The sequence below is a fragment of the Aulonocara sp. 'chitande type north' Nkhata Bay genome, linkage group LG23 (genome assembly GCF_057382095.1).
Source record: "Aulonocara sp. 'chitande type north' Nkhata Bay isolate Kocher_YH1m ecotype deep benthic linkage group LG23, A_spYH_male_GT1.1, whole genome shotgun sequence".
NCBI lineage: Eukaryota > Metazoa > Chordata > Actinopteri > Cichliformes > Cichlidae > Aulonocara > Aulonocara sp. 'chitande type north' Nkhata Bay.
In genome coordinates, this window is record NC_141365.1 from 48,988,764 (window position 1) to 49,004,844 (window position 16,081).

At 43.9% G+C, this 16,081-nt stretch overlaps 2 protein-coding genes across 2 annotated transcripts in view; both read left to right on the forward strand.

Annotated features, from left to right (window-relative positions):
- The window catches only part of LOC147302889 (NACHT, LRR and PYD domains-containing protein 3-like), a 117,183-nt gene that overhangs the window by 86,858 nt on the left and 14,244 nt on the right, over positions 1–16,081 (forward strand). Inside the window, exon 9 of the mRNA XM_086284405.1 lies at positions 9,420–9,467. Within this exon, the coding sequence (XP_086140531.1) occupies positions 9,420–9,467 (48 nt within the window). The remainder of the gene's footprint in view (positions 1–9,419; positions 9,468–16,081) is intronic.
- On the forward strand, positions 419–2,079 carry LOC147302893 (protein NLRC3-like). Its single transcript, XM_086282132.1, has one exon. The coding sequence runs from the start codon at positions 487–489 to the stop codon at positions 2,077–2,079; it is 1,593 nt and encodes a 530-aa protein (XP_086138258.1). The 5' UTR covers positions 419–486.

Here is a 16,081-nt window from a genome sequence, read left to right on the forward strand (position 1 = left end):
GTGTCAGGACGTCCTGAAGGATCCAGTCTCTACCAGCTGTGGACACTGGTTCTGCAGACAGTGCATCTCCTCATACTGGGACCAGTCTGCTTCATCAGGAGACTGGTCCTGTCCCCAGTGTGGAGAAAGATCCAGAAGCAGAGCTGGACTGCAGACAGCCAGTCAGAGCAGCTGTGTACAAAGTAAGACTGAACATCTGTCTGCTGATGGACTCATTTCTGAAAACTGGACTTCTTGTTGTTGTTCAGACATTGAAGAGTTTTCTGTCTGTTTTTCTTTCTTTCAGCAGATGTTGGTCTGCAGGAGGTTTTAGATGAACATAAGATCAGTCTGAGGAGGAGATGTGAACGTGTGACTGAAGGAAGTGATGAAACAGGAAGTAGAACCCTCCTCAACAGGATCTACACTGAGCTCTACATCACAGAGGGACAGAGTGAAGAGGTTCATAGCCAACATGAGGTGAGGCAGCTGGAGACAGCTTCCAAGATGGACGCCCTCCATGACGCTCCAATCAGGTGCCAGGACATCTTTAAAGCCTTACCTGACCAACAGAGACCCATCAGAGTGGTTCTGACCAACGGCGTGGCTGGTGTTGGAAAAACCTTCTCAGTGCAGAAGTTCACTCTGGACTGGGCAGAGGGCTTGGAGAACCAACATGTCAGTGTGGTGGTTCTGCTTTCATTCAGGGAGCTGAACCTGATCAGAGAGGAGCAGTACAGTCTTCTGGAGCTGCTCCATGTTTTCCATCCAACATTACAGAAGGTCACAGCAGAGAAGCTGGCTGTCTCTCAGCTTTTGTTCATCTTTGACGGCCTGGATGAAAGCAGACTTTCATTGGATTTCACCAACAGGAAGCTGCTGTCTGATGTCACACAGAAGTCATCAGTCAGCCAGCTGCTGACAAACCTCATCCAGGGGAATCTGCTTCCCTCGGCTCTCGTCTGGATAACTTCCCGACCTGCAGCAGCCAATCAGATCCCTCCTACATGTGTTGACAGGCTAACAGAAGTACGAGGCTTCACTGACGCCCAGAAGGAGGAGTACTTCAGGAGGAGATTCAGTGATGAAGAGCTGTCCAGCAGAATCATCTCCCACATGAAGACATCCAGGAGCCTCCACATCATGTGTAGAATCCCAGTCTTCTGCTGGATCACTGCTACAGTTCTGGAGCACATGTTGACTACAGAGCAGAGAGGAGAGCTGCCCAAGACCCTGACTGACATGTACTCACACTTCCTGCTGGTTCAGACAAAGAGGAAGAAGAACAAGTACCACGAGGGACATGAGACGAGTCCACAGGAGCTGACGGAGGCTGACAGGGAAGTTCTTCTGAAGCTGGGGAGGCTGGCGTTTGAACATCTGGAGAAAGGAAACATCATGTTCTACCAAGAAGACCTGGAGCAGTGTTGTCTGGATGTGACAGAGGCCTCGGTGTACTCAGGAGTTTGTACAGAGATCTTCAAAAGAGAGTGTGTGATCTTCCAGAAACCAGTCTACTGCTTTGTTCATCTGAGCATCCAGGAGTTTCTGGCTGCAGTCTACATGTTCCACTGTTTCACCAACAGGAAGTCAGAGGTGCTGAAGGACTTCCTGGGAAAAAAATACAAAGAGTCATCTCTGGATGATTTCCTTAAACGAGCCATGGAGAAATCCCTCCAGAGTAAAAATGGCCACCTGGACCTGTTTGTCCGCTTCCTTCATGGCCTCTGTCTGGAGTCCAACCAGAGACTCTTAGGAGGTCTGCTGGGTCAGACAGAGAACAGTCCAGAAACCATCCAGAGAGTCATCAAGAACCTGAAGAATAACAAGAAGTTTAAATCCTCTCCTGACAGAAGCATCAACATCTTCCACTGTCTGATGGAGATGAACGACCTCTCAGTACATCAGGAGGTCCAAGAGTTCCTGAAGTCAAAGCAAAGGTCAAAGGACCTCTCTATGATCCACTGCTCAGCTCTGGCCTTCATGCTGCAGATGTCAGAGGAGGTTCTGGATGAGTTTGACCTGCAGAAGTACAAAGCTTCAAAGGAGGGACGACTGAGACTGATTCCAGCTGTGAGGAACTGCAGAAAGGCTCGGTGAGTCCAGATGTGATCATTACATCATTGATCAGTGTCGGTTAATAGTTTAATCTTTAAATTAAAAACACAGTCCTTGGTTATAAAGTGCTTTACAAACACCAACATTACGGCTAACAGCTGGATTCTCCTGTTTCAGTGCAGCTAGCCAAACAACAAAGAGCCACTTGCTGCTAAAGACAGAGTGAAAGTGGACGGTATATCCTCCATTCTTCATGTAAAACACATGCAATGAATTGTAATGCACCATCTGTGTTTACCTTCATGCAGTTTTCTCTTTATGGTGGACTTGGATATTTAAATGTTTACCTCCTGGAGAGTCTTGTTCACTTGATTAGTTTTTGTGAAGGGGATTCTCCTCACCCCGTCTCCAAGGGAGACACCAGCTACCCTTCAGAGAAAATGTATTTGCCCCACTGGTAACCATGATCTGGTTCTTCCCGTCACTGCCCACAGCTCGTGACCATAGGTGAGGGCAGGGACGTAGATCGACCGGTAAATTGAGAGCTTCGCTGTCACGCTCAGCTCTCTCTCTCTTCACCACGACAGACCAGTACAGCGTCCACCTCACTGTTACCGCAGCAACAGTCTGTCTGTTGATTCCTGCTCCCCTCCCCCTTCTTCACTCAACCCTGAGATACTCAGACTCCTCCACCTGGGGCAGGAACGTCTCTGAGCCAGAGTGGGCACTCCACCCTTTCCCAGCTGAGGACCATGGCCTCAGATGCTGATCCTCATTCACACGGCTTCACACTCTGCTGAGAACAGCTCCACTGTGAGCTGGAGGCCATCACCTGATGAAGCCAACAGAACCACATCCTCTGTGAAAACAGAGACGAGACTCTGACACCACACAAGTGGAATATAAGGTCAGAGGTCAGCTAATACCTAATATGGTAATCCTGAGCTAACAGGAAAGGGAAATGCAGTGAAGAAATGGATTTTCAAATGAGGAGTGGAATCACCATTTTAAATGTACAAAGTAAATCTTTGATTTTATTTTTTAAAAGATTTTAAAATCATTTTAAAAATTGGAATTCAAAAATGTTTTTTAAAATGAAATAAATGTACTCATGTTTTATTGCACAATTTATTAATGAAGCATGAAATGTATTTTGATGTGTTTTGACTCTTCTGATCCTCCATAATATTGAGATTGTATAGAAGTTTTCAACATTTGCAGATTTAGGATTATACTGTACACTATTATTAGCATAGTATGTAAAACATGGGGACACTAAAGCAGTCGCGCCAGAATGTCCTCTAAAAAGAAAGCTTCTTTAAAATACAAGCGAGTCAGACACCGAGGGCACAGAGATGAAGCAGGTCTGATCAGGAACAGTTTATTACTGGGCCAGGGAGCACAAATAAAAACACCCTTAAAATGTACGTGATACAAGGTTGTCAATTTAGTAAAACTAAATAAAACAATCCTAGAACCCGTAAAACTACCATTTTCTATATTCACTAACAAACCCCTGCTATAATTATGCCACATGTTCATTATGGGTCCATCAGCAGGCCAGGAATTCCGGCTTTAGAGCAGAGTCCACGCCAGCCCCGTCTTCGGCAGACAAGCAAGAGCCTCCCATCTTGTCCTTCCACTGGCCCATCATATCCCAGCCCAGCTTGCGTTCTGCACCCGAATCCATCATGCGACCACCGCCACAGCTCCCCTTGCATCAGTGTCCTGTAAAATAACAGATAGTAAACCTGCTGCCAATCACACGCGTTGTCTCCTACTGTTGCCGTTCCATGAGGTCAGGACTGGGTCGCCGTGTCACGCTGGCCATCTAGCATTAGCCTTCCAGTCTTGGGCTTCTCTCCTTCAGTGCTCAGCTAGCCTGCTTTTAAAAGGTCTTTACACAGCTGACACACCCATGCCTCAGCAGGTGGTCCCTATCAGCTAATTTGTCCCATGTGTAGCCAGTCCACAGTGGATTAAAAACTGTGTCACATAAAACACTAAAGCCCATGCAATAGAAACAGAATAAAACAATGCAAATAAAACGTCACTCATAAATAAACACTAAAAATCAGAATAAAAACAATATACAAGATAAATACAAATTTCCACTGTGTGACATCCCCCCATATTTTAACTGTGACAGTCCCTGTCACAACATTCAGGTGTTCTGTCCAGGAGGGTGGCTGAACAACACTTGGCCTTGCTGGCTACTGTGTCTCTGGTAGTCCCTTCTTTACACATAACACATGAAACATCAGCAATAATCTGCTACCAACGAGTTCCTTTGAATGCATCCTAGAAAAGTTACAGCATAGGTGAGTTATACAGTCCAATTGCCACATCCAGGTAACCTGCTGTTCTTCCATTTTGTGACCACATAGCATAGCTAATGTATGGGATTATCAGAACACTGACTCCTCTCAGCTCAGCTCCTCTGATATTCCTTGTGGATGAACACTACTCATGAATACTCACGTGGCAATAAAACGTCTTTTCTGTACACCCCTTGCTCACAACCCTCAACAAGGGTAGCTGATTTAAACACTTAGCATTCTATCATCTATATCTGTACCCCAGGTACTGAACACTGCTCCCAAACTTGTATCCTGTCGACAAACGCCAAAATTATGTAGCCGCTAAGACTGGTGGACCTAAATCTTCACCTCCAAGTCCGTTCACATACAAGAGGAAGGGGAGCAAGCGGGTCAGCGCTCAGGGCACAGAAACTAAGCTGGCTTTGAACACACACCATTTATTTCCATAAAAAACACAGCCAGAATCACAAATACAAGTTAAAATCCCCCGTATACAATAAAAAGAGTGTTCTCAATGCGCTAAAAACCCTGCCGGCAGAAATAACTATACACTATTAAAACAAAGCTAAAAAAATGTTTTCCATATGCTAAAATTACCCTCCCACAGTCCCATAATCCCACAGTACAGCCACACGCGGGCGAATGTGCCTTATCTGAAACAGGAGAGGAATTTCTCTTCCGGGATGGAAACCACGCCGGCCAGAAGAACAAGGAGGGGGCTCCTGTCGCAGACCTGTCTCCTGACAGCGCGTCGCCGCACAGTCTCGCCCCACTCCACACCTGCACACGGCCTCCCTCGTAGCACCGTCAGATGCAGGCAGAGGGGCATCCCTGCCCTGTTGTGAATTGAGGGCCATCGCCACCCACTGTTGCTGTTCCTGCAGTTGGGACTGGATCGCCGAACGACTCGCGGCGCCCCACAGTCAGGCAGCAGTTCCTTCAACACACGTGCGGGCTTACACGCGTTCCTTTTTCTCCTGCTCACCTTTCGTGCGTCGCTCCTCTTGTCTCTGCGCTCACCATCCCCTTTAACAGGTCAATCTGGCAGCTGATAGGCCACCTTGGGGAACGCCCCCATCTGTTTAGTCCTCAGTGGATTAAAGGAATATGGTACAACAACATTAACACACATAATATAAGTATGAGGATAAAACCATGCAATATAAATATCACAATAAAATCATGCAAATAAAATCAACACTATGTACCAATACACAGATTGATAAAACATAAAAACACAAATTTCCACTGTGTGACAAGTATACTACTATACTAATAACAGTGTATAGTATACTATTGTACTATACACTATTATTAACATAGTATATTTTAACAGGGAATCTTGATCCTGTTACATTTGACTTCTGTTGAGCTTCTTGAATTGTCACCTTCAGTTCCTTTCCTTTACTCTTCCAGTGTCTTTGGTTTAAATGTATTTACCCTGATAACTGCATATGAAACAGTTCACCTCTTGTCACTCACTATTATCTGTTTGCCATAAAAGTGTTGGTGATGTGTTGGGAGAATCATTATTTTCAGTCTCTTCTTATAAACATAGTGAGGCAAAGATGTGGGTCGTGGTCCCTGATAATCAGACGTGTCTGTGTTCTGTTACATGTGACGTTAGAGAGGTTTTAGTGGAGATAAAAACAGGACCAACATCACTCGTGACTGCTTTCCTGTCTTCAGTGTGTTTACTGGTGGAGCTCGTCCTCCTGTTGCATCTGTCACAGCTGTTACGCTCCTCTGTGACTCCTCCTCTGTCTGCTGTCACACTGCAGGAGTTTTTGGTCATGGCGTGTGAATAACTGCCGAGGTCGGCTAGGACGACGCCACCACTCGTTGTCAGACCCTGTCACGCTGTCTGTTTTCATCTTTAGCCGAGGTTATTAAGTACTTCAAAATGAAACCAGTCTCTGTTTTCAGTCTCCGCCCTCTTTTGCAGCTTTGAGCCAGGTTGTAACACCTGTTAAAGTCACCACCTGTTGTGACCGGGGAGTGAGATGAGTGTGAGAAAGATGAAAACAACGTCTCATTCTGACTAGTTACTGGGAACTGATGTGTGATGATGCAATAACAAAGATGACTGTTTCTATGATTTTCTGTTTTCTTAATTGTTTTTATTGATGATAAGGACAGGCAGAGGAGATTGGATGGATTTACTTTGTTTTATTCTTTTGCACTGAAATGGAGTCCAGTGTACAGTCCTTGGCGTTGCACATTTTAATATGTTTTAGCTGAGACTGTAGTGGGCACTCTTTAAATGTCGGGTCAGTTTGTCACGTTAGAGCCTATTTGTGCCTGTTAGTGCTGACGATGACTTCAGACCGAGCTGACTGAGGGGTCTAAGCTCATGATGCCACCAGCAACACCCGGGTCATGCTGCAGAGTTTTCAAACCCGACATAATTTACTCAGGTTATATCAGGTGATCTAAGAAAGGCCGCTTAGAAAGAAAAGCGAGTGCACTGCTTTAAGTTTCTTGAAGATGTTTAATCCGAACATTCAGCTTCTTCACTTCTAAAACCAGAAAGTGGAGAGTCCCAGATTTTAATCCTAGTGGGAGTGTCCCTTAAGAGGTCATTGACCAACTATTGATCATGTGGCTCATCACATCAGCCAAGCTGTGAAAAAGGGTGTGGGTGATTATCAGCAGAGATTTCAAGAGATGAAACGTCTTCAAGAAACTTAAAGAAGTCACTTTTCTTTCCAGGCTCCTTAGATTACCATGACTGTATGATGAGAACCTACACAGACATATCAGGTGAAGGTTTCAGTGTTTTGGTTCAGTTTAATGTAAAAATGGAGATGAAACACATATAAAGGCTCGTTTACACCACTGAGCCCTGCTCTAAAACACTGACACAGATCTGTCTGTGAAGCTGGCTTTAACAAATAAGAGCTTAAAGTTTTAAACACATGTTTAGCGCCGAACTGTCCACTTTACTGTCTGTAGCAGGAAGTGGCTGTTTGGCACTGAAACGGGAGAATCCAGCTGTTAGCCGTGATGTTGTGTTTGTAAAGCTCTTCATAAACGAGGACTGTGGAGGAGGAGAGCCTGTGTGAGTCAGGTGGTTCACCGGCCGAGTGTATCAGCGGCAGAAACAGCTGATCAGCGCCGTTTTATGCAGTAAAATAATCTTTCTGTTCCCAAACACATCCACACAGTTTGCAACATAACAGCCCACTACATGCACATCTCACCGCAAACATGCATAAACCTGAACATAAAATATGTCCTGTACCTGTGTGATCTCTTTAAGTAACTCACAGAATATCAACACTAACGCCACAAGTTTGTTGGTATTTTAACATTTTAACCATTGATTTTGAATTAAAACCAACAGTTAAAATATTTTTACACCAGAGGAAAGAGCAGCAGAAATATTAAGACAGATAAATCATTCTGTCTTCAGTCTCCATGAACAGCATCAACATCCTCTGGTGAAATTTCTCTTTCCTCCTTAAAATATATTAAATGTCAGTTTAATTCCAGATTAATGGTTAAAACATGTATGTCACATATGAACATCAGGAAATAAAGAAAAGTGACTGATTCAGTTCCATATATGCTCCAGGGAGGCGTTAAGGTTCATTAAAATTGTTCAGTTATTAAACTTTAATCTGAGCCGAGCTGACTTCCTCAGGAACAAATAAACACCGAGATAAACTTCACCTTACAGATATAATCTAAATGAATCATATCCAATCTCAGAGAGTTGACAGTCAGCTGTGTGCTGGGAGACATGTCTGTCTGCAGTGTACGAGCTCTGACCGCTCTCCAAAAATGTCGGAGTGAATACATTAATATTAAAAGTGTAGCTGGTGACACAGAAACAGAGGATTTAAGAAGTTTAAGTGTAGGTCGGGTCCACACATGTCCAAACACCTGTGCGTAGTCCTGCTTGTTACTCAGAAACGAACACTAATAAAATGGCCATAAGGCCAAAGCAATGGTTTTGACTGGTGTTGACCCCGCCCCCACCCTGAGTGTGGATGCTGAGAGAAGGGCCAGCTGTGAATATGAGGCTGTGGGAGCAGATGGAGAGAGAGTATGTCGGGGTATCCCAGTACAAACTTTACTGGGGTCAGAAATTAGACAGACTCCAGTTCCTTTGTTTGATTTATCTAGTTTGATGTTAGGAAAGAGATTCATGAGATGGAAAAACCTCCCAGTCTACTGAGATTCAGAAATGATTTGTACACATGGAAACTCCCTGAGTGGGAACAAAGAGTGTCCTGTCAGGAAGAGCATTTGGAATATGGATGTTGAGGATGTGACAGTGCCTGAAATCCTGCTGCTGTTCTGAACCATAGTTTCTGATCTGAAGGTCAAACAGAGTCATGATGGTTGTTTCTATTTGTTCCTTTTTAGTTTAGTTCCCCTGAAATCAGATGTGATATCAGCAGCTCTGAGTTCATTCATCATTATTGTCCAGTGATGAGATTTCTGCTCCGTTTGGTGACAGTCAGCAGATTTTTCCTGAGTGTGGACGTGAACAGTCGTACCTGACAGCAGCAGGTAGCAAACAGAGATCATCTTTCCAGCTGAACTCTTCACTGAGCTGAACTCATTCAAAATGTTCTGGATTCAAGACAGGAAACAGTCCACATGTGTGTCTTCACTCTGACTCTGGATCAGATCTCAGTGACAGACTGTGGACATTATGGAAGCCTAAATGTGACACCATCTTCCTCCTTCATCTGCAGATTAAAGCCAAACAAAGATTCTCATTAAAAGTCTGCAGGTCTGAGAGAGACTCAATCGTTGTGTCATGTCAAACACAGTAAGAGGAGCTGAAGCACAGATGTGAAGAGCAGATGTTCATCAGATTATGACCTCACTCTGTTTTGTCTTCATATACATTCAGTCTGTGTTTATAATGCAGACTTTCTGCTTTTATAATAACACATTTTATATTTTCTGTAATCTCAGACTGGCTGACTGTGGACTCTCAGAGACTCACTGTGAAGTTGTGGCCTCGGCTCTGAAGTCCATCCCCTCCCATCTGACAGAGCTGGAGATGAGTAACAACGAGCTGCAGGATTCAGCAGTGAAGCTTCTGTGTGCTGGACTGGAGAGTCCAAACTGTCGACTGGAGACTCTGAGGTGAGTTCACTGACTGCAGCTGTTGTTGTTTTTCTATATTTCAGATCTTTGATTGATGTTTGAAACTTTCTTTAGTTCCTAAATGTTCAGGATGTGTCTGAAGACAAATGTGTCTTTGAGTGCTTTCAGAAATGTTGTGTCTTTCCAAACGACTGAACAACAGTTTTCCTCTTGGCTCCAAATAGAAGTGACAGACTTGAGCAGGGTTCATTTAAAGGCTGACAGAAGTGCAGTGGTGACGGGGAGATGTTTGACAGGACAGCTTTTCAGCCTCCACAGGTTCATGTTGTGCTCCATCAGTCAGTGAAGATGAAGTCAGTACTGGTGAGGCTGTAGAGTGTGTGAGGGATGTGAATGAGGCTGTTGGAGATCTGATGATAGCAGATAAAAACAGGCTGCAGAGACTTTGAGCTTGTGTGGAAACAGACAGAGAAAAGAAAGACATGAATGTCAAAGCTAATAAAGGTGAAGTTAGGAGCTGTGATGATGTTCATGTATCAGAAGCTGTCGGGCTGCTACAGAGACGACCCACACAGCTGCTGTGGTGAGGTTTGTGTTAAAGCAGAGGAACACAGGCCCACACATGACAGCAAAGCAGGTTTCAGGCTCTGTGAGAGGATTTCAAACAGAAGCTGGAGAAGAGAAAGGACTACAGAAAGAAGGCAGCTGAGACCAGTCCAAGTGTTTCCATGGAGCCCAGTCTAACATTCATTTATACACTAACGTACAGAAGTGAACGGGAAAATGAATCCATAGTTTCAAATGTAGAAATAGTTCTCAGTTCATTTACAGAGTTTAATACAGTTCATGAGGAAATGTTCAAAACAGCAGCTGAGAAGAAATCTGCTTCACAAAGTTGGATCCAATTCCAATAGTTTGTGATGCACTTTAACGCAGCGTGAGCAGTTCACTGCCTAACCCCACAGAGACTGTCAGTCTGGACTTTTCTTTATTTCTATTGGCTGTCAGTGAGATTTCAGAGCAATCAGAGACTGTGGGTCTGTGTATGAAGTATAATTCATGTGCAGTTGTTGAAGTTGTAGAATGAGAAATGGCAGTTTGGGGTATTTCCTGCTTTCATTGTCCTGCTTGTGCTGATGAAAATGTTTATTGACGTGTGAATTCATTCTTCAACGCTCGATTCTGCCTGAACAACGAGAAACTTTGCTTATTTTTGTGTAACACAATTCAAAGTAGGGCTGGGTATCGTCACTGATTTCTAGAATCGATTCGATTCAATTCGATTGGAATGTGGGAAATGTTGCCTCAGACAGTCAGAAATATTATAATTCAGATCAGTATATTTACATATTTTTGTATCTATAAAAGGGAAGCTGGCACTTTCGAGACTTTATCAAAGGTGTGAGCATCACAGCAGAGGCCTTTGTGTCAAAGTAGCTGAAGATAAAACACAGAAAAACATGAAGCTGATTTTTCTGGGATTTTATAAAAATATTCTGCAGTAGATCAAAAACACATAAACATTACCTGATGCTGCTGAAGTGAAGCAGAGCAAAGTTACACCGTTTTTATTACAAACACAGCGTTTTGCAGTTTTGCATAATTTTAAAAAGTTTAAATTTGTTCAGTATTGAACGGCAGAAATGAGGCTTTCTTTTCGAAAGTAAGTAAAAGGAAAAAAAACAGCGGCCGACAGCGCTGTAAACAACGGTAGACTTGTGCGTAACAAGCAAGCGAATAATGCAGAAAACAGATTTTTAGATGGGAAACTGTTCTTGAAGTACAGAGAGAGAGAGAGCTGTGCATGAAGTGTGATTTTTATCCTGGTGGAAGCAAAACAGCAAAAGTCAGAGTGAGTTCATGACGATGTTTATGTGAAGCGTAGTTTGGATCTTCTTTTGCTGCTGGTTCAGTCAATATTGTTTGGAGAGAGATAAAACTAACAGCTTTAGAATCAGCGTAAAAAGGACGTAATAGAATAGAATAGAATAGCCTTTATTGTCATTGTACAGAGTACAACGAAATTGGAGTGCCACTCCCTTGGTGCAAGATTCAAAAATAAATATAAATGTAAAATATAAAAAGTACAATAAAACAATCGCAAGTATTCAAACAATAGTAAGTAAGATATATGCAGGATAGCAGCATTAATATAATGACAGTATGAATAGCAGCATAATATAATGGCAGTGACGGTATGGTATAGCTAAGCAGGTTCAAACAGGTTAAACACAAAGCTCGGAGCCGCTGAAACATCAGAATCAGCGAGCTGTCGGCTTTCAACCCCGACTGTGTCCGTGTCATCGGGTGAGAAAAGCGACATCTCACTGATTCTGATTCGCGGGTCGCGCTGTGTGTTTAAGTCTTTGTGCAGAATCCGTGTTCCTGCTCTCATTTACTGTCTTAGCTGTTGTTGAGATTTTGTGAGATTTCACCAGAAATTCTGGAATTTCAAGCAAAATAAATTTATATTAAAAAATAGATTCAGGATTTTAATTAATCGATTTTACGTTATCCAAGCCAGAATCGATTTTTATCGATAAATCGATTATAAAAACCCACCCCCTAAAAGCGTCCTATTAGACCCATTAAACACTAACATAGATGAATACTCAGATTTAAACCTTTATTGTTTCACAAAGGGTTAAAAAGGGAACGTCCACAGTTTAGACTGCAGCAGATTTTATTAAAGCAGTTTGACAGGAGCAAAGCAAAAACACAAAGAATAAGTGTTTCACATATTAATACATATAACATAATAATAAAAGAAAAGCAAAAGAATGATAAAAAAGAATGAAAAAGTTGTCCAGAGCAGCAGGATGTCTGAGGTCTGCAGAAACACAAAAACACAGCAGCTAAAAATAGTTGTTGAAAGAAAACGAGGTGGGAGCTGCTGATTCCTGAGCTTTGATACTGGATTAGCTTCAGTAGTTATTCCCATCACTGCTGTAGGAGCTACATTTAGTCACAGCTGATTGTCTCCTTTGACCAATCAGAAGACTACTGTTGTAAAAACAAGCAGACAAAGAACCAATGAGAGTGAAGAACAGGATAAAGAGCTCGTGTGATGGAGGCAAAGCAATAATCAGCAGACTGTAGCAGTTTCTATCTGGATGAAAGTAGAAGGAGCTCAGCGGAGCTCAGTCCCATATCTTTGGTTAGAAACAACATCAGTGATTTCCTGCTGCTCGAGATGATTCCAGCAGCTCTCATTACAGCAGCTGATGAGAGAAACAGCTGATGGCTCACAGCTCGTGCACTGTTGGATCTCCAGATGTTCACGTGGCTGAAGTCTGTGAAGAAACTGTGGTCCACGTAGTTCACACGGCCTCAGATTGGACCGAGCTCCCTGGATCACTGCAGCATCCTCAGCTGGTACATGGACGTCTCTGCTCCTCAGTCTTGGAGCCCCTGCAGGTCCGTCCACACCACCGGGGTCTTCTCACTCACCTTTCCTTTGTCCTCGTCCTTCATCGGCCGTGCTGTGTCTTTGTTCCTGCGGTGTTGTTCCCACGATGCAGCGCTGATGTTCCCTCCTTGAATGCACAACAAGTACGGTGCTGGTCTTTCTCGGGTGGAGCAGAGACAGATTGAAGTCTTTCAGGCTTTAGTGCCGACTTCCCTGACAGAGGCTGGACTCCATGGTCTGCACAGGAGGCTTCTACACTGTGTGGAGGTGACTCCTGGACTTGAAGACAGGCTGCAGGTACATGTGTGATGAAGAGGAGCTACAGCAGTGTGATGGAGCTGCAGGTGTGAAGGAAGTCCTGCTGTCCTGTCCCACCCTCATCTTTGCTTCCTCTGTCTTCTCTGGACTTGTCCTCCTGTTTCAGAAACAGCACTGCTTCATGCCGAGGGTGGACGGGAGCGTTGGCTCTGATTCTTTTACCGTCCACCACAAGGAGACACTGATGCTGACCTCCTGATTCATCTGCATGTGTTCTGCTTCACACTGCTCACCTCCACCAAAGACTTCACAAACATCTTCTTTCTTTGAGTCCAGTTTGTCCCACAAACACTTCCAAATCTCCTCCTCTGAGATTCTGCAGCTTCTTGCAGTGTGACTCAGCTGACTTCTGACAGACCACAGACTGGCACAGCATCCACATGTGTCTCCTTTCAAACAGGCTCTTGATGTTTCCTCCCACATCATTCTGGCCTCTCAGTCTCCTTTGTTCTCCAGCTCTGTAGCTCCAGCTGGTGAAGCTTCAGTTTTCCATGTTGGTAACAGTAAACTACAGCCTCTGCTGTCAGCTGGGTAACTAAACAGAGCTGCAGCACGTCTCTGCGGTGGTGCTACATCCAGCCTGCAGACGGCCGTCTACATGTTGTAGTGGTTTACAGTCACCAGGGGGCGCTGTCCCAGCCATGCAGGCAGTGGGCTGCTCTGCTTGTGCTGTTGTTGGTGAAGCTGAAGTGAAAGCGAGAGTTAAAACCCTGAACAGTGTCCACTGAGCTTCTCATGCTCTTCTCATGCTCAAAGAAGTTTAACAGGAAGGACGACTCGTCCATCAGGCGTCCAGCTGTCCGTGACCGTGTCCACAGCAGAGTGTGACCGAGGCTTCATGCTAACACGCACACTTAAAGCTAATACCACCACGAGCAGCTGCTCAGTGGATTTGGAGGACAAATGTCTGCAGCTTCTCACAGGCAGTATGCAGAATGTGGATCTCCACAAAGACTGTGGAGAGCTCGTCCCACACTCTAAATCCACACTTGTCTGCACAAAACTTCTCACACGTTCCCGTCACAAGTGTCTTCTAAGTGAAGCTACCAGGTTCAGGTCCAGCTTGTTTATCTGGAGCTGCAGTAGATGATCCATCCTCACAAAGCAACACAGCAGATATGCAAACACACAACACAACCAAAGGATTCTCTCTGCATGTCTGTGGCTGATGCTGCTGGAACGAAGCTGTTTGAAACCTTGTTGTTCTGCACTTTGGGACCAGAAGAGGAAACTGAAGCTCTGTGCAGAGGGTCCAATGGAAGCAGCCAAGCGCTGTAAGTGTCTGCTGTACAGGGATGCTGGTTCAGCTGTGGCTCAGTTTCACAGTGTGACTCAATAAAAGCAGCAGGAAATCAAAGCTTGATGCTTTCATCAGTGTGGAAATAAGAAAGTTTCCTGTGACAGACGCTGGAGCTCTTTCACTCTCAGCTTCACAGTTTCAGCTTCAAACTTCTTCCAACATGTTTCTAACACGGCCACATTCCACCTTAATGGAGCTGATATCTTGTGCATCAGCACATTTTCTAAAGGCAGCGATCACATCTTTAGTTTTGGATGTTTAACTGCAGATTGTTTATGTGTTTATAGCACATTAATTACAGCAGCAGCGTTGACCACAGTGCTGTACAAGAATCCAAAATAACGATTAAAATAACTCCTAATATTAATATCACACATCAAATATCAAATAACTCTCATGCTGTATTAAAAGCCAGTGAATACAAATGTGTTTTCAGAGCAGATTTACAGAGACTGACAGCAGGAGCTGGGGCTGTTCGATAGAACGATGTATATATGATGACCATATGAAAACGTCTATCGTTTCATATCACGCTCTTTGTTTCCTGCTTATGTGTTTGTGTTTTCCAGATAAAGCTTTCAAAATAAATCTGAAGATCCTGTTGAGACTTTTCAAAATAAACACAATACATTACTGCGGTCGCTCGTTTATCGAGTTACGTTCTAAAAATAAGTCTCAGAATGAAGTAGCAGCTTTATGTTTTACAAGTATTATAGAAGTTTTAAGGCAGTTAAACCCTCACTGCACACTTTCTACACTTTTCTCAGACAGGCATGAACATTTTCACACTTTTCTCTCTTGTTTAAACAAAGTTCAAACCTTCATAGAAAAATAAGTTCATTATTAAAGAGTGAAAGCAAAGTGTTTCTGAAATGTGTCAAATCAGCCTTTGCTGGCATTAAATGAGCTTCTGTGTGAGGAGCACTCGTCCATGGCCTGGGCTCCTCGCTGTCAGGTAAAGTTTCATAAAGCTTTTGAGTTTTTCTGCAGATAATGTTGGTGTCCAGCACGATGTTCTTTTTCCTGCGGTCACTGAGCCACAAAGCCAAAGCTGACTCCATCCTTACGATGTTCTTGTTGTGGACAGTTACAACCTTTTTGCCTCCTTGTTGAAACTATGATGGTCAGCATCTTCCTCTGCCTTTGGCTGCTACCACAGGTGCAAAACGTCTCGTCATCATTGTTGTTTGTTGGGACAAAACGTACAAACATACAGTGCAGCACTGCAGAGTCACACTGCTGTAAATTTGAACACATTCTGTACTGTACAGGAGACACGGCACGAGATTGGCTGACAATGGTCTACAGCCAATCAGGACGCAGAACACAATGCGCTGTAAAAAACAAAAACATGCAAAATTGCACAAAAAAGATCAGCGAAACAGCGAGGCCGCCAAAGGTGAACTGTGTTACAGCGAGGGACCAGCGTATATGTGGTTGTTGGGACGATAAATGTCTTTGAGCTTGTGTCAGAAGACGAGCTGCAGCTTTCTGGACCAGCTGCAGTCTTGCCAGGCAGGTCCCACTAACTCCAACATATAAGGAGTTACAATAATCCAGCTGGGACGTCATGAAAACGTGGATCGCCCGTTCAAGGTTTTTAAAAGATAGAAATGATCTCACCTT

What these genes read in the sequence shown, in the direction of transcription:
- LOC147302893 (XM_086282132.1), top strand. Translation starts at nt 487, where the DNA reads ATGGACGCCCTCCATGACGCTCCAATCAGGTGCCAGGACATCTTTAAA.